Raw genomic sequence first — 17,500 nt, forward strand, 5'->3', positions numbered from 1 at the left:
ACATGTGAAACAATGTACATTAATTATTCAACTTAAAAAATTGTATTCTGTACCATTAGAATGATTTCCTTCACTCATTTCATCATGGGGGACATTTTTTTCTTACCACTCCAGGGTGCTTGCCATTTCTCTATAAAGAAAAACAATACTGATATTTCTTGTAAGTCATGTAGCTACAGCAAACTCTAATTTTACAGGAAGAAATATAGGCCCTCATTACAACCCTGGCGTTAAGGGGTTAACGGCGCTGCAAAAGGTGGCGGCGCCATTAACCCCTTAACGCCTGATTACTAGGTCCCTTTGCGGGTTGACGATTTTAACGCCTGCTTTTTGCAGGCCTTAAAATCCAACCCGCAAAGGGACCTTGGTGCTAAGTACGGTGCCGCAATTTGCGGCACCGTACTTAGCGCCTTCCCCATTTCCATTGAGCCCTATGGGGCAAAAATGGGAATGGGGAAGGGCAATGGCGGCATGGGGAATTACCGCCCCGCCAACCTCGGAATGGGGTGGTAATTCCCCATTCCGCCATGGCGGAGTCGGTAAGTTACCGCATGGACCATGGTGCTATTAGCACCATAGTCCAACGCCAGGGTTGTAATGAGGGCCATAGTGTTCTTACTACTTACTGCAAGGGTTTCTTCTGAGTAGCTTGGAGTTGCTTCTGAGAGTTGTTTCTGAGTGTGTACGCAAGGTTGCACTGAGGTATTGTTAGCTGTACAGTTCACTTTTGTGCTTGCTGTGTTCCATTACGTTGCGCAACAAATGACATTGTACTTCTGGTTTCATAAGTACAGAATGTGTATACATATTACATTTTTGAATGTGCTACATATATCTGTTGTACTTTAAAGTACATGGGCCTCATTACGAGGTTGGAGGTAGTCATGGCGCTATTAGCGCCATGACTACCTCCAATACCGGTACCGAGTCCGCCCTCGTTCAATGGGGACTTACCGGTCTATTCCGACCTTTGCGGGACCGGTAAGTCCCCATTGAAAAAGCCATTCCCCATTCCCATTTCAGCCCCCATAGGGCTCATTGGGAAGTGGGAAGGCTCTAATAACTGTACCGCAAATTGCGGTACCATTATTAGCTCTGAAGTCCCTTAACGGGCCCAGTCCATAATGCCCGGTAAAACCAGGCGTTAAGGAAGGGACCCGCTAAGGGACCTCGGAATAGACCGCAAAGGGATTACCGGCACCAATGTCCTTAACGGTGCCCGGTATCCCTCTGCGGCCACCTGGTAATGAGGCCCAATGTCTTTGTTTGCTGCAGTATATAAAACTCTAAGGTAACCCCAGTGCTTTTGGGCAGTGTGAATGCTGCCCGAAGTCCGCTGACTCTGTGTCTATCATGTTGGGGGCAGAGGGGTCATTATGATGTAAGGGGCATGTAGAAAAATGAAAGGTACCCTGGTAAAGGGACGTCATGGTTAAATTGTACTAATAAAAACCTATCGAAATCAGTGGAAATACTTTGTTAAAGGAATATTATGGTTACAAGTAAAACTGAAAACCCTTAGAAATACGCCAGTCATGCTAAGCTAAGCAACTATAACTCTCGCCACCACGAATAGTGTGTGTTGGAGATGGCAAGAGTGAACCCGGCAGTGGGATGCTAGCGAAAAGGGGCAAGGTCTGATGTCCCTATGAACAGGGTGGTAAGCGAAGTGAACCCAGACACGAGGTGTCCATATTAAACTGTCAGCAAAAGTTGGCGAGAGTGAACCCGGCAGAGGGAAGCTGACAAAAAGGAAAAAGCCTGAAGAACTGTTTAAAAAGACATTAAAATTTGTGAAAGTGAGAAAAGCCACAGTGAAAAAAAAAGAGGGAGGCAAACGTCCGAAAATAAAGTGGTCCGAAGGCGAAAGAGGGAGATCCGGGGTGGTAAGTTGTCACCCAAAGTGCATTGAAAAAGGAATTGTCTAATTGATTTGTTGAATACGATTTTGTGAATGCTCTACGCCCAGAAGAGGGGGACCCAGGTGTCAAGCCATCACCCAAGGTATTTGTGAAGCAGAAATGTGTGTTTGTTTGTTTGTTTGTTGGATACATCAGGCCTCAAAGGCAAGAGGTATTTTTTTAAAAAGAGAAGAACCTGACAGTGGATGCTGAGCTGACGGCTCGTGCTGGGAAAGCTGGAGCATGTGCTGTGCTCAGGAGATCCACTTTGTCACATGCTCAAAATGTGGGGAAGGAGACCCCCCTGGCAATCACATCCTGACTTATTATTTGTGAACACTTCTTTCTTTATTGAAACCCTATCCCACAATCTTTCTGTAATTAGTTGTAAGGATTTGGCAGTAGTTTGTTTTAGTATAGGCCCTTTTATTTGACACAACGCCACTAGGACTACCTTATTTTTCATTTAATGATTGACGCTTCCTCCCATTTTAGGTTAGGTGTTTTTCCACCGTGCATTCATTGTTCAATAAACACCCTTGAACTGTGATCACTTGTGTCTGTCTTTACTGTTGCCACCATGAGTTCCCTACAGTATCTACAGCCAAGGGGGAGAAAAAGAAGACTAAAATACCAAAGTTTAGTACAAGTCTAGCTAAGAGTACAGGGATAAAAACATCCCTAACCTGACACCGTGTGGGACATCAGAGTAACCATGAGAATGAAATCAGGAGTTGCTGGAAAATGAAAAGCTACTGTCACAAACCTGGTCCAAATGTTCTAACTCCACCAGTAGTATTGCAATTGTATCTGGTCGGAAAACACCCTATGTCCTTTTTTATGAAGTCTAAATGAGTAGCTGAGACTCCAGGATTGGCTTGGAACAGATGGGAAAAATCCATTACTCATTAGTTTACTGGGGAGTTAATAGGCACCTAAACCATGAGAGTACAAGATCATATGATTAGATTACATTAGAATACTTGAATGGTGGGACACAACTGTGAACTCCATAGAGAACAACTCAGGGAAATTACTTTATCAGCTAATGAAATCCATTACCACCTCTGTTATTATTGTTGTGGAATTAGACAATGGTAGAGATGAAAATCACCTGGACCCTTGAACAAATAAGTAATGTCCAGCCTCCTTACCTACATTAAGCAGACAGACAACTGTATAACTCATTCCTTGAGGATGTCATCGAGACCACCAGTGGGCATCAAATAGCTTATCTTCCACACTATCTAGTGGTATCTCCACCTTCAAATAAAGCTTTCTGTAGAGAGGGCAGATATGAGGTAGACCAACTCTGGCCAGGGATCTCAAATGCCGTCCTGAACACAGCTGAACTCTCTCATTCAAACAGGCCAGAGAATAAAGACAACTAGCACCCTTCCATTGTCGCTGGTCATGCTCCTCAAATGTTATTCTTGTGTGAAGGCTGACCACATTGCTTCCGCTTGTCTGTATCTTCACCAGGAAGAACCAATGGCTTCAACTCACATACACCTGACCGAACCAGAAGACGTTCACCACCATAGATACCCCAGGAGGGTGGAAGAGGAATGCAAGGACCCTGGAGGTGATATGTTGGATTAGGGACATGGATGACCTGGATGTATGTTCCCTGTCCAAGTCGGATGGATGATGACAGGGGCATTATTAGTTTCAGCGACTCACCAAACTACTGTCAGGGCCAATTTGAAGTTTCCAAAACAGTTACCCCTAAGAGGCAGGTACACATTAGAGGAGAACATAGGCACAGGGTGGTGTTCCCTGAGGCCAAACTCACCACAGAAATAGAATGAACAGCCTTTTCAGTGAAGCATTAGTAGTAGTGAGTGTCCTGCACCTGCAACAATGGCAGCAGATGTGAACAATTGCAGCACTCATTTCAGGGCCAAGCATTTGAGCCCATCCCTGGAACATATTTGAATTAATCTTGACAGTCCTTTTTCCTCCTGGTCAGGGAATAGTGCCTCAAATAAGACTAGTGGTGGAGCTTAGAATGTCCATATGATTTAATTTCCAATTCTTTAAAAGTAAGAAATGCCTATTATACCAGGAAATAGGATCATATCACATGCATTTAAGCCCAGGGAAATAAATTCATTTTCAGTAGACTAGCAAAAGAATGGGTGAATCACGTATGATCCAGTCCCTCAATGCAGGCTAGAGAGAGAGAGAGGGCACCAGTGATTCATACAGACAGTTATCAAAAATCCATAGCAGAGCAGGTATGCTAACATACATTCACAATGGAAGATACACACAGGAAGTTTCACACAAGCTTTCCTTCTGGATCAACCTGTCTGGAAGTAGCTATGACTTTTTCCCCTGATGCTAAATAGTTTGAACATGAGCTAAAACATTAGAAACATCTCCTTTCCTGGATTTGTGGAGGGAGAGGGTATACATACAAGAGGAACAAGTGGGAAGACATGCCTAGGGGAAATCAGGTACATGGACATCAGGAAGAAACAGGCCTGACAATCATAGACTTAATTGTCTCATTTACAATATTACCCATACAAGACAGTGGGTTTCAAGTAGCTTTCTGAGGCAAAAGTCACAACACACTGGGAACTTCTGGTAAACAGTCAGAAGAGCTGGAAAGAGGTGGTGGAGGAGAAAGGGATAATGAGAAGAGAGCATGAGAGTTTGGAAGTGGTGGAGGGAAAGTAGGCTGTTGAGGAAGGGGCAACATTAATCAGTAGAGAGAGGAAAGGTTGGATGAGTGTAAGTGAAATTTGGAAGAGGAGGACAACAAAGTCTGGGAGAACAGTGTGGTTAGGATGCAAGGGATGCCGTCACCTTGTTGCAGAGCCATGAACTAGAAGGTTGTCAGCTCAATGAGACGACTGTGATCCAATGCTCATAGCGAAAATTCAGAAAAGAAGGAGAGCTTATTGAAGACCTGGGGACAGAAGATGGCAGGAGCCAAAGAAATTGAACCATTAAGATGCACAGTAACCTATTCATTTAGCAAGCAGGGTGAAATAACCACAAAACAGATCAAAAGTGATGTGGGGGGCAGAATATGGTTGCGAGGAACAGACCATCAGCACTAACTGAAGATCCTAGCATGTGCTGTTAGGTAGCAGGAGAAAATACTACCCATATAACAAACCCTGGCAGGTTGAATGCCTACCCAATTTATTGCAGGTGAAGGAGAATTAAACACTTGGTCATTCCATTCACAATGACTCAAAGGAAACTGGAATTCATCTACCTTTCCAGGGGAAATACATCATTCACAAACCAGACCTTTCCATGACAAAAGAGGGGTCTTGAAAGGACTGCTAGTGATTTTGCTGGAATTTGAGAAACTTGAATTTTAGAATAGGAGTTGGAAATTTGGAATGAGGACCTGTTCTCCTCCAAGAACAGGGGATACCCAATTTTAACCCATCCAGATACTGTTTTCATGATAGAAAGTTCTCCTTTTCTCTTGTGTTATGAAACCTCTATATCACAGAGGACTTCTTTCAACCTGTCATTAAGTTCCTAAAGCAAGGATACAATGGCAATGATTGGTCCTGGTCAAACCCCAAGATATGTGGCAGAGATATCCCATATGGTCAATATTTTAGGGTGATCTTTTATGTTAGGGTGTCCGGGCACGTAGGCAGCAGAAGTAAATTGGTTCAAGAGGCTGTGGCAGTAGGTGGGGGGTTCAGAGCATTTATATTCGTCCATTTTCTTATTTTATGCCTAGAGTGTTTCTATTCCATTATTTCACAAGATGTTCTACCCATTACTGTTTATCAATTAGCTGTTTCTACTGACTCACATCTCTGGAAAGTGGAGCCTGACCATTGCCCATGGTAGATTTAAGGAGGTATTCCATGCCCTATTACCAGTTTTCCATCATGGTTGATGCACCTTTGAGACAAGTTGTGGTACAAGTTTGGATATAACTCATTAAAGCCTTTGCTTCCACTTTTACGTCTTCCAACCAAAATATAATTTTGTCATATGAGCCATCATTGGAATTGTATCTTCCCCCAGTGCAATTGTTTTTCCATTGGAATAACCTCCCGTTGCCTTCACTGCCCAAAATGCAGGACATTTTTTTCCCATTTGTACGTGCTGATCCCTTGGATTCTTTTGGCTCAGATACATGTAGTAGTTCTCCCCTGGTGATTCTTGAAATTGTCACCAAGATTCTTTTGTACCTTGGGTCCTTGTTCCTGGACTTCTGAGATACTTGCTCAATATGCCAATGAAATAATCAATGCTGTCAAGTGAAAGCTTCATATTTCAATACCATAGTTGTATCAAACTGTATTACCTCTTTGTCCATCTCAATGCCTGTTTGGGTTACACACTTTCTAATGTATTTGGTTAATAACGTACAGTCTGTAATTTATTCTGAACACATGTATTTGTGAAAAGAGCCAATGTCATATCAGATTCACTTTAATATGTATTTGAATCAACATATTGTAGGGAAGGAGTTTATTTTACATCATCCTTTAGAGAAAATCAAATTCAGAAGGAGATGAAAAGCAGTTGTGCCACATACATGGAGAATTAGCCCATTGAAACAAGTTATGCATCTCTAAGAGCAGGATAATTAAAGCAAAGCATTAAGCACTTCAGATAACCAAATGCATTTGGCGATTAAATTATCATCATGGCGTCTTCTTTCTATTGAACAAACAAACTCTCAGGGAGTGGCCTTTCATGAGCCCACAATGCATCATTTCTCTATCTGGGAGATGAAACTGTGAGAAAAAAGAGAGAAAACAATACTTAAACGTGAACTTTATCTTCTATAGTTTTCATAATGACTCACTTACGAGGTCAAAGGAACATTGTGTACATTATAGAAATAATATACAACAAATAATAATTTAGAAATTGAGTCTTCCTTTAATCCTAACAGGATGTTAGAACAACCACACTTACCGTAGTTTTCAATGTGTTCAGAGAAAGAAACATAGAGACTTTATGAAGAACATGAAGGCGGAAGAGTCAATATTTCACATATCTACTCTGAACTTTAAGAGAAAACTCAAAATCGAAAAGATTGGAATAATCTCCCTATACTAGTACATTAAATTGTGACATTAGTGATTTAAAGCCAATGTTCCTTCATTCATCATGACACTGCTCAAAGGCATGACAACAGATGGGTGAAGGTAGTTTCATAATTACTATCTAGTCTATTCAGAACATGAATGTCATTGGCATACCTAAAGAATCGGAAAGCAAAAGTAGAAATTGAGGAACCCTGAAACATCCTAAAACAGAGAAGACAAAGGAGGATGTATTGAATCTAATATAAATGTATTGCTGGGAAATGGTTCAGATAGGAATTAACTGACAAAGAGCCATACCTCTGAGACCAATCTCTCCCAAATGGTGTAACAGTGTAATATGGTCAATGTTGCCATAACATAAGATCCAGGAAAGTGCTGCCATTGCAAACTATTCTAAGATTGTAAGATCACACGTGGGAATGGTTTCAGTTCCCCTCAAGGGAGTCATTCCAACCTGTTAGTAATTGAGACAATTGCTATGTGCATTGCATCAACAGAGATTTCACTAATCAGAATTAATTCGCTAGCAATGTAGTGGTTTAAAGAAGATGATAGCTAGGTTGGTAGTTTCATAGGCAGGGAGGGATGAGACCCAACTTTTATAGAAGAAGTATTGTAACTGTGATTCTGAAGGTATGGAAAGGCACTCAAACCTGCATGCCCTCATCATAATTATACCTCACATCTTGACAATAACCATTGACTTGGCATACATATACAATGAAAAATAGGTTGGGGAGGTTTGACCCATACAGGGCCTTTAATGTGGACATTCCCAGTGGCATGACATTGGATTTTTTTTGTCTGTTAAAAAATACATCCATCAAGCTCCACTTCAGGTTTTTTCAAAGGCCCAGAATACCCAATGGTCTTAAAGGCTTATGATAGATGCAACATGAAAATGACTGTCCATTGACATGAGCAAATCATCCACCTCATTTAGATTCTCTTCAACGTCTGTCATTAAAATTGGACTTAGAGAAACAAAAGGAGCTGTCCCTCTATATGTATTATTCAAGCTACTTCTCTTTAACCACCTGTAGAATCATTCCAAACAGAGATTCCAGATACAGGGCAATTCATGGAGTTTGATGGAGATGCAGGAGAGGGAGGTGTGTGTATCAACACAAGAAAGTCAAAGACAATCCCTCGGATATATTACAGAGTACTTGATGTATGCAAAATGGGATCTAACCACAGTTCCCGTGATAACAAGGATTTCCTAGATAATTGGGCCTGGATTGGTGCAGGCAGGCATGTTCTGTGTTGTATTTGATGATGACACATTAAAGTGGGGCTTCCCTCTCTCCATTCTAGAGTGTGAAAGAATATGCATGTGTTTGGTGGCACACAGTTGGTTACTTGTGGGCAGCAAATAATATGGACTGGAAGAGTCGGTGGTTATATTAAGAAGGTATGAGGATCAGAGGTGTTGTCATATAAACGTCTACCTGTTTGTGAACACAGTTAAGCCTCTAAATTTGCAGCTGAAAGCATAGGGTGGCCCATAGTATGTAATATACACTATGTTTATTAACCGTACCATTTCAGTGAAGGAGGGGAGACCTGTTATGGTTACCGCAAGGGTGGGAATAACCAATTCAATGTTTATCAATTAGATCTTGGAGTTTAACATAGATTTAGTTCCCCTATGTTTAATACTATAGAATCCTAGTGCTGTACTGCCCCAGCAAAGATGTTTCTTACAGACCATTTAAACATAAGTATACTATATGCTTATATGTGAGGCTTCACTTTAGTTCAAAGATCCAAAAATGCCTCCTAATCCGGTGCACATTGGTTCCTCAAGTCAATGCACCTTACCTTAGGTGGAATTCTCTGCAGGTCAAATACATATTGATGACCCCCACCCAACCAAAGATAGAAACTGCAGTGAACCCTATTAGCAGAAGGTAGGACACAAGGCCTCTCTGTTACCCTTGCACTTGTTTGCCCCCGAAAGGGCTGCATTTGTACAATGTGCAGTGTGGACATTGCTAGCCTCAACATGGTGACACTAATGTTCATGCTCTACATTGTGAGGAACCTGGAATGAGATGCGGACACAGAGGACACATGATGATTGATATAATCTTTTATTTAAATAATAAAGGGGTTGAAAAAGTCCCTAATCTAGGAGGTATTTCCCTACCTCAACCAAAAACGAAGGGCATGTCCTGTGTCAAGATGTCCAAAGCAAAAATGTCATGTGCCCAAAATCCTATCCTAGCTCTCTCATTCTAAAAGTAACTCTGAGGTGTTAAGTGAATTGTCTTTGGCTTGAAAAGTGCACACATGTTCAAGTTCAACAAAAAGGTATACATTCAACAAAGGCTCCAAATGGACAATGTTCACAGTTCCAGGGAATTACTCCCTTCCCCGGGTTTCTCTCCAGCAAAACAAAAGCTCAAAAGAATAACCAAGTTCTTTTTAGCTCTAGAGGGAGGATACACCCCTCCTCTTGGTGATGCAACTCACTCCAGGGGAATTTACTCCCTTCCCCAGGTCCATTCCACATCCAATACAGTTCAAAAACCTAAGGGCAAGAATCTTCCTTGGGATTCTCTTTTCCAAAATACTACAAATGCAGTTCAAAATCCTAAGGGCATGAATCTTACTTCAGCTTCTCCGACTCAACAAAACACCTGGTATATTCTCCTGCCAGGTTCTCTCACAAAGTTTCTTGATACAATTTAGGTGCAGGTCCCAGACTTACAAAGCACCTTGTATACTCTCTTGCCAGGTTTCTCTAATGACTATTTCAATCTCTCATACATCTTGCCATACTCCCCTGCGAAGACAATGCGGGTAATTCCGAGGTTGGTGCTAAGGAAAAAACAATGGCATTAAAGGATTACCGGTATCGCTTACCGCTACAGGCTATTCTGACCAGCCTGACCGCTATTAGCGGCATCGTAAATTACGGCGTCTCTAAAATCAGCATGTGCGCGGGCACGTGGCCCACGATGCCGGCATTAGCAGCATGCCGTAAACTGGAGGAGATCACAAGTGAAGCGGACATGCAAATACTGGCTTCATGAAGGCGTTAAAAGTGGTTACCGGCATGCCGTAAATACCGGCATCGCAGACCAACCATAAAATGCCATGTGCAGTGATCCCAACTGCCACAGGTGCACACAATCAGCATGGGTGGAGGCAATGGAGTCTGGCCCACTACAAAAGGAGCACACCCACACACCACACACCCTCCCACACCAAGATGATTCCAATAGTAGTAGCATTGCTGGAGCTGGAGGACATGCTTGCATTGCCACAACAGCAGCAACAACAACAGCCAGCACCACAGAGGAGACGCAGGAGGAAAAGGAGGGTGAGACAGGCTCAGCATGCCCCACTAGTGCAGCCACCGTTACCACGCAGGCAGCCCCCAATCCTTCGCATCAGAGCCAGTCCTTTCAACCTAACCCCTGAGCAGATCCACACCCTGTACCATCTGGACCGGGACACCATCACCACCATTGTGGACCTGATACACAACGACATTGTCAGCCTCATTGAAATACGCACCGCCATCCCCCTCTATTGAAGGTAGTGTCTGTGCTCCACTTCCTTGCCGCAGGCACCTACCAGCACACAGTGAGGCACATGCATGGCATATCACAACCCTTATTTTTCTGATTCTGAACCAGGTGCTGGATGCCCTTCTCAAGCACAAAAGGCACTACATATCCTACCACAGACTCCCCAGGAGATATTTGATACAAAATTTGGCTTCCATGCACTGGCAGGCATGCCAAATTGTGTAGGTGCCCTCGACTGCACCCACGTGAGTTGGTGGTCCCGCATGCCATGGAGGTGGTGTACCACAACCACATGCAATACCACTCTATCAATGTGCAGATGGTATGCAACGCCAGCAAGATCATCACACATTGTTGTGCCCGATATCCCGGATCAACTCATGACTCTATGGACCTGCGGAACTCCACGCTACCACGCTTCATGGAGCGACATGCTGGACGACGTGCCTGGCTACTTGGTAAGTTGCATGACTGGCACATGGCATTGAAATGGGGGGAGAGATGCACACACCACCATGATGCCAATGTTGATGTGATTGCACAATGTGCACATCACCGAACACTGTGCCCCAAAGCATCATAAACGGTACATGACACCCAAATCCCATTGGAATGAAGTAAGGTCAACACCTATCACTGCATGAATAACAGGAAACTACCCCACATCCCACACTCATCAGTGGCTCTCACCCTCCGTAACACCATTCAGCACCATGCAGTGCAAATGCACTATGTTGCTGTCTCCAGCATATCACCACACAGGACAAGAATCCCTGGGAGTGCATTAAACTGAACCAACTAGGGGATCCACTGTCTGTCACAGGGCCGCCACACCCACAGGAGCGCTGCATGTCACCATGGGAATGATCCGCTCTGATTGCCCAGTATTGCACAAACTACTGCCAACACTCCCTCTAAGTAAATCTCACAGAACACAACACATCACAAATTTAACACGCACACAGCTGTATGCGTACACGATGCATGTGCAACAAGACGTCAGTGCACTCCGTGTATCAACTTGAAGATGCAACCCACACCATTAGTCCATGGCACAGGACACATCGAGGGACTGAAAATGGCGTAAATACATCCAGGGACATGTGCATGTGGGCAATGATAATCTGCAGGCATGTGTGACCAGTACATCTGTCCATCATGATTCGACTAACATTTACCTTTTATTGCCTCTCATGCAGGTGATAGTGGCTATCACTTGAAGCCGTGGCTCCTCACCCCTGTCCGAAACCCACATAACAGGCACGAGGAGGACTACAATCGTTCCCATACCATACCCGTGTAATCATCGAGCAGACCTTTGGCCTGTTGAAGGCACAATTTCGCTGCCTCAGCCAGTCGGGTGGGGCACTTCTCTACAGGCATGAGAAGGTGGCCAAGATCATCATGGTATGTGTCATGCTACACAATATGTGTATCCGCAGGAATGTGCCCCTACCCCCTGACATTGAACTGCTAACATCTGGTGATGATGAAGGGGACAAAGTAGGTGTGGCTGGACATCATCATGGTGCCGATGCACAGGAGGGATATGCTGTGCGCCAGTAAGTGATTTCACAATATTTCTGACACACATGGCAGCAGAGGGAGCGCTAATAATGGTCACCCTTAATGCAGCATTGGGCCATGCCGTTAGTGCTATCTGCGCTATGCATGATGCCGCTATGGGCATTTTTCGTGCCTTTAACGGCATGGCGGTCATGACCTTACCGGCATGGCGCAAAGCTCGTGCCCGCAAAGTCATAATAGTCCTCTATTAGCGGACTAATGACTGCCCAGACACGCTATTTACGCCATGCCGGTAAGGAGCGTTACTTACCTTCAAACTCGGAATGACTCCCAATATCTCTAATGGTATGATTCTTCTTTGAGATAGTATATTTCAACTATTACACTTACGTGTGTGGGTCCCAGACTTGCACAACACCTGGTATACTCTCCTTGCAGGTCTTAATTACATTGTTCACTCTTGCTATCACCCAGTTGTACTGTCTTGCCAGGACAACCTCTAAAAGGGTATGAGTCTTCTCAAATTCACATTTGTCCACTTTTTTCCACATTGCCCCATAAATGCATGGGGATCCCTGTTTTCCTTGGTGGCTGTGACACCCCATGTTGAAATCTGTGGGTTGTCCACAAAGCCAAATAAAGTACGGATTTGGTCTTCTCAGGCTGTTTGGTGTAGCAGTGGTTTAGCCTTTTCCCTTTGCGACCTGATCAGTGCACCCACACATGTGATGTACCGCTTTCATCGGGACACTCGTGGGAATGTGGGAAGGTAGGACATGTATTGTTTCCCACATGTTTCGGTGGTTTCCTGTTAAAAAATATGACATTTTTGTTTCTTCCCAGGATTTGGGGTTTGCTGGGCATTTTGGGTATTACATTGTTCCACGATTCATGCAAGTGAGACCTCTTTGTATTCCCACAGGTGACTTAATTTCAGAAATAGATGGGGTTCCCTATTTGCCTTTGTGGCTGTGACACATGTGATGTACCTCTTTCATCGGGAAACCTGTGGAAATGTCCTGCACGTTTCCAGTGCTTTCCTGGTTGCATATATCTCAAAATTGTGTTTTTCCCCCTATATTTTGGAATTTTCTGGACATTCTGTGTAATACATTTTTATGCAGGTCATTTTATTTATTTATTTTGGAATTTGTAGAAGCGCACCAAACTCAGTTGCATCTGTGCGCTGGTTACAGAAAATATACGCAGTGCAATGAAAACACATGATTGTTACATTGGAGATGGTTACAGAAGACATAGTGCAAAGAAAAATGCATCATATTTACATAGTACATTGATGCAGGACATTTTAGTACAGGTCACCAAGATGGGACTCAACATTGGGTTAAAGGTTTTGTGAACAGAGCCATGTTTTTAGGCATTTGCAGAAGGTCCATGTCCCTTAGGTTAAATTTTTCCTCCATTTATGGACCCACCCGCACTTTTTGCTTTTGTTTTCCAAGGTTTATAGTCATTGCATCGAATGCCAAACCATTGAATGCCTTACCATCTTAAAAAATGCGTCGAGAAAAAAAAGCATTGAATGCATTAAAAAATTAATAATAATTAATGGGGGCGGGTGACGCACCCCCATCACCCTTTTTTATGCTTTAAAAACCCAATACAATTCAAATAAACCTTTACCTTAAAAAAACTGCATTAGATACTTGTTTTTTTGACACTTTTTTTAGATGGTAAGGCATTCGATGCTTTGGCATTCGATACTATGGCTAGATACTGTTTTCCTTACCTAACCAGACTTTTTCCAATGGAGCACAGCCTTCAGCTGCACTCCTCTGGGCTTTTGCTCATCTGTCATGGGGAAACTTACATGTCCTTCAGACTGTCAGTACTGGGAAACTATGTTTCCCTAAGTCTTTGACTATGTTGCCATTTCTTGGTAACTTTTTATCCGTATGCCAAGTTCATTACCGTACCAGGCATAGGAGTCCTTTTTGTTTTATGACCCTAGACACCCTGTAAGGATTTTTGGGCGATTGTACGAAGTGTGCCTCGGATGAACTGGTGACAGCAGTTTACTTTTCGAGTGTTTCTACTTCTTTTTAGCGAACCGTATTGTGTTTACTGCGTTTGGCTAAGGACTGTGGCCAGTGCTGAAAATGGCCATGCTACCAAGTCTTTTGGTCTGTCTTTTGGCCATGTTGTCTCTTTGCCTTCCCCTAGGTCGAGCAGACCTGGACTTTTCTTATTTGGGCATGCAGCCTCCCGCACAAACCGCAGCTTTTGTGGGCTTCTGCATGCTGTGTGTGTTTGTGCCCAGGAAGAGCGTTGGGAGTGTCTGGTCCCAATCCTCACTACTGGTGCCAGGATGTCAGATGTGCCTGAATGACTGCGAGCACTGATTGGTACAGTGAAAGCTGAAGCAGACCGTGGGTCAGCCGGAGATGTGCTGGAAGGTTTGGCATCCCGAGCCCGCTGTTGTCCCATCTGACACCTGCTTTTGCATCAATCAGAGAAGGCCTGCAAAGGCGCTTTGACCCTTTGGAGTAGTGGGAACTACTATTCTTGGCACCTCCTGATTACCCTCCAATAGAGCCTTATCGGAGGGGTTCCTGGGCCACCCAGCGAACTGACCATCTCGAACCCGGTGAATAGCATAGTAGCGCCGCCATCCGGAGTTCACACTCGAGACTTGGGGAATCACTAGCTTGTGGTTCTGGGCCCTTGCTCACCAAAGTCTGTAGTCCTAGATCCTCTGGGCAATGATTTAAGAAAGTGCACCAAGACACACGCATGTGCAGTCCCTGTGTCACCCTGCTCTGGTGACAGTCATTGTAGGGGCCTTGCCTGCCTGCCCCTCTGTGCCCTGAGATATGCTGCACTGGAATTGTCCTCTTTTCTTCAACATGAGCTCAGGAAAGTCTAGTGTCCCCCCACGGATGCTTGTCCCATCCCGCAGCCGCTCAGAGCCGGAGCGACATGCGCTCTGCTGGGGTTGAACCTTCAAGCGACTTGGACAAGACTGGTTAAGTTTGGTGTGGACTGTCACGAGGGTCAGTGCGTACTTGCATCGCTTACAGGTGGGCCCCGGGCACAGCCATTGTTCTTTACACACAAAAATCTCAAAAAAGATACTCTCTTTAGCTGGGCTAGCCTGTCCTCCCTAGCTATATCTGAAACTCGAATGTCACTCGGCCTGCAAGGGTAGACACTCCTCGGTTACACACAACCATGCATTTTTTAATGCACTACTGTACTTTTGAGCACAAGGCTCCCGACTTCGTAGGGCTCGAATGCTCAAGTTAGGGATCACTACTGAAGAACTGCCTATTGCTATACTTGTTTTATCCCACCCTTCTGTTGCAGGCTGTGGCTGTGTTTTGCCCTTTACTGCATTAAGTGAAACGTAACTGTATATATGTTAAATAGTGAAAGGCATGTGAGCTAACTGCTTTATATTACTGTGGTTTATTCGTGTTTAATTATAAGGCCTATAATAAATGTATATGTATTTTCGATATACACTTGTCTAAGAGTATTCTGTGTAGTTTTCCTGTGTGTGGTCATTGTGGGCTTCTGATCACTCTCACCCCTCCTGAGTCTTAGTCTTGACTGCATGCCAAGCTACCATGATTGGTCGGGATTGTCCAGAACATTCCCCTGTTCCACCTAACTAGGTTGGCCTCTTAAACTTCTGCCCACCAGATAAGAGTTTAGAAATTCATCTTAACAGTCCAGAAGGAATGTTCAGTTCCTAGTTCTAATGGGTGTGCATTCCAATGCTTAGTGTCTATGACCGGGAAGCTGACGCCCCCAGCCTTCTGTAATCTAAATCTTGGGGTAGAAAGGAGGTGAGTGTAGTTGGCTCGGGTGGGTCTGGTGGATTGTGACTTGGCAAATTTTCGTGGCAAGTATTTAGGGGCAGTTTTTGAGTTGCATTTATGGGTGATAGTAAGTGTTTTGAATAGGATGTGCTTGCGTACAGGCAGCCAATGGACATTCTTCCTGGCTGTAGAGATGTGTTCTCTTTTAGGGCAGTATTCTGTAAGAGCTATAGTTTTTTTTATATTATGGGTGATGCTGCCGGCAAAGAGGGAATTGCAATAGTCTAATCTGGAGACTATAAGGTCTCTTGCAATTGTAACACAACTGCCTGTGGAGAGGTTTAGTTATGTAGGCTGCTGAGGAAGAGATTGAGTTTACATGCCTAGTTAGTGATAGCTATGAGTGCAGGTACACCCCAAGGGTTTTAACTTCTTTATAGGCTGGGCTAGTTATACTGTCAATGCTGAAAGATGTGTATGCTCCATCCAGGTTGTTTAGATGTGGCTGTGAACCGATCAGGAGTAACTTGGTCTTGTCATCATTGAGAAACAGTGAATGTAGTGCCATACATGCCTGGATAGTTTGATAGACAGGCACAATCTATTGGAGTCAGTGTCATGGTTGCCTGAGATTGGTAGGGGGATTTGGGTGTCATATGCATAGTTAGTGTAAGAGATACCCAGCGTCTCAAGGAGTTTGAAAAGTCGTTTTGTGAAGATATTATATAGCGTTGGTGAGAATCAGTTAGAGTGGGACTCCGGAGAGGCTGGGCCCGCAGGGGCAGAAGCAAGGGTAGAGATTTCTCTCATTGTTTTATTTGAGAGGAAGGATGAGAACCATTCTGTAGCTTTGGGGGAGAAGTGGCCTGCTGACGAGAGGTGTTGGCAGAGGATTTCGTGTTCTACCAATGGCAGCTGATAAGTCAAGTAGGAGGAGAAGGGATAGTTCACTGTGGTCTTTGATTTCGTCTATTTGATTCTTTAGGTCTATAAATGCTGATTATGTGCTGTGCCCTCGTTGGAATCCAGATTTTGTAACCCTACAAAATTGTTGGATTCCAAATGTTTTCGGAACTGAAGGTAGGCTGCTCTATCCAGTCTTTTGAGTAAGAATGGCACAATATTAATGGGGCGGTAGTTGGTAGGGATGTTTGGGTCTAATGTGGGTTTTTTTAAGTAGCGCTAAAACGCAAACCTCCTTTAGATTAGTTGGCACTTAACAGGAAGAGAAGGACATGTTGATGAGAGAAGATATGAACGGGTCAAGTTCATGAGCACAGTCTTTATTACTGGGGCTGGGCATTCGTCTCCTTGGCATCTCAAGGGTTTTGTCCTTTGATGATTTTCATAACCTCTGATTCAGAGACTGGGCTGATTTCGGACAGGTGCATGTGGTGGGTGGGCAGAGAGGTGTTTGTGCTTGTTAAGGCTTCTGAGGCAATTATTATTTTTTTATTAGGATTTTTTGATGAAGAGTTGAGACTTTATCCAACAGAGCGTTTTGAATATTTGAGCACCAGGAGAGATCTTTAGTGCAATTGTCAGGAGGGGGAAATGGCGATTCTAGTTCCCGCAGGATGCTGAACATCTCTCCGGTGCCTGGGTTGGCTTTAAATTCTGCCATTATATGCTGAGCTTTTAACCAGGAGAATAGACTGTAGGTTTTAGATGAGGAGATAAAGCAATTTTTATTT

The 17,500-nt window shown here is 43.8% G+C and overlaps 1 protein-coding gene across 7 annotated transcripts in view; it reads right to left on the reverse strand.

The window, feature by feature from the left end:
* Positions 1–6,308: 6,308 nt before the first annotated feature.
* LOC138503495 (embryonic protein UVS.2-like) overlaps positions 6,309–17,500 on the reverse strand; it is a 293,734-nt gene continuing 282,542 nt past the window's right edge. For all 7 annotated transcript variants that reach the window (XM_069623275.1, XM_069623273.1, XM_069623271.1 and 4 more), the window contains one exon: positions 6,309–6,634. In XM_069623275.1, the coding sequence (XP_069479376.1) occupies positions 6,618–6,634 (17 nt within the window). In that variant the 3' untranslated portion in view covers positions 6,309–6,617. The remainder of the gene's footprint in view (positions 6,635–17,500) is intronic.

The sequence above is a fragment of the Ambystoma mexicanum genome, chromosome 11, assembly GCF_040938575.1.
Source record: "Ambystoma mexicanum isolate Mex_15411 chromosome 11, UKY_AmexF1_1, whole genome shotgun sequence".
NCBI lineage: Eukaryota > Metazoa > Chordata > Amphibia > Caudata > Ambystomatidae > Ambystoma > Ambystoma mexicanum.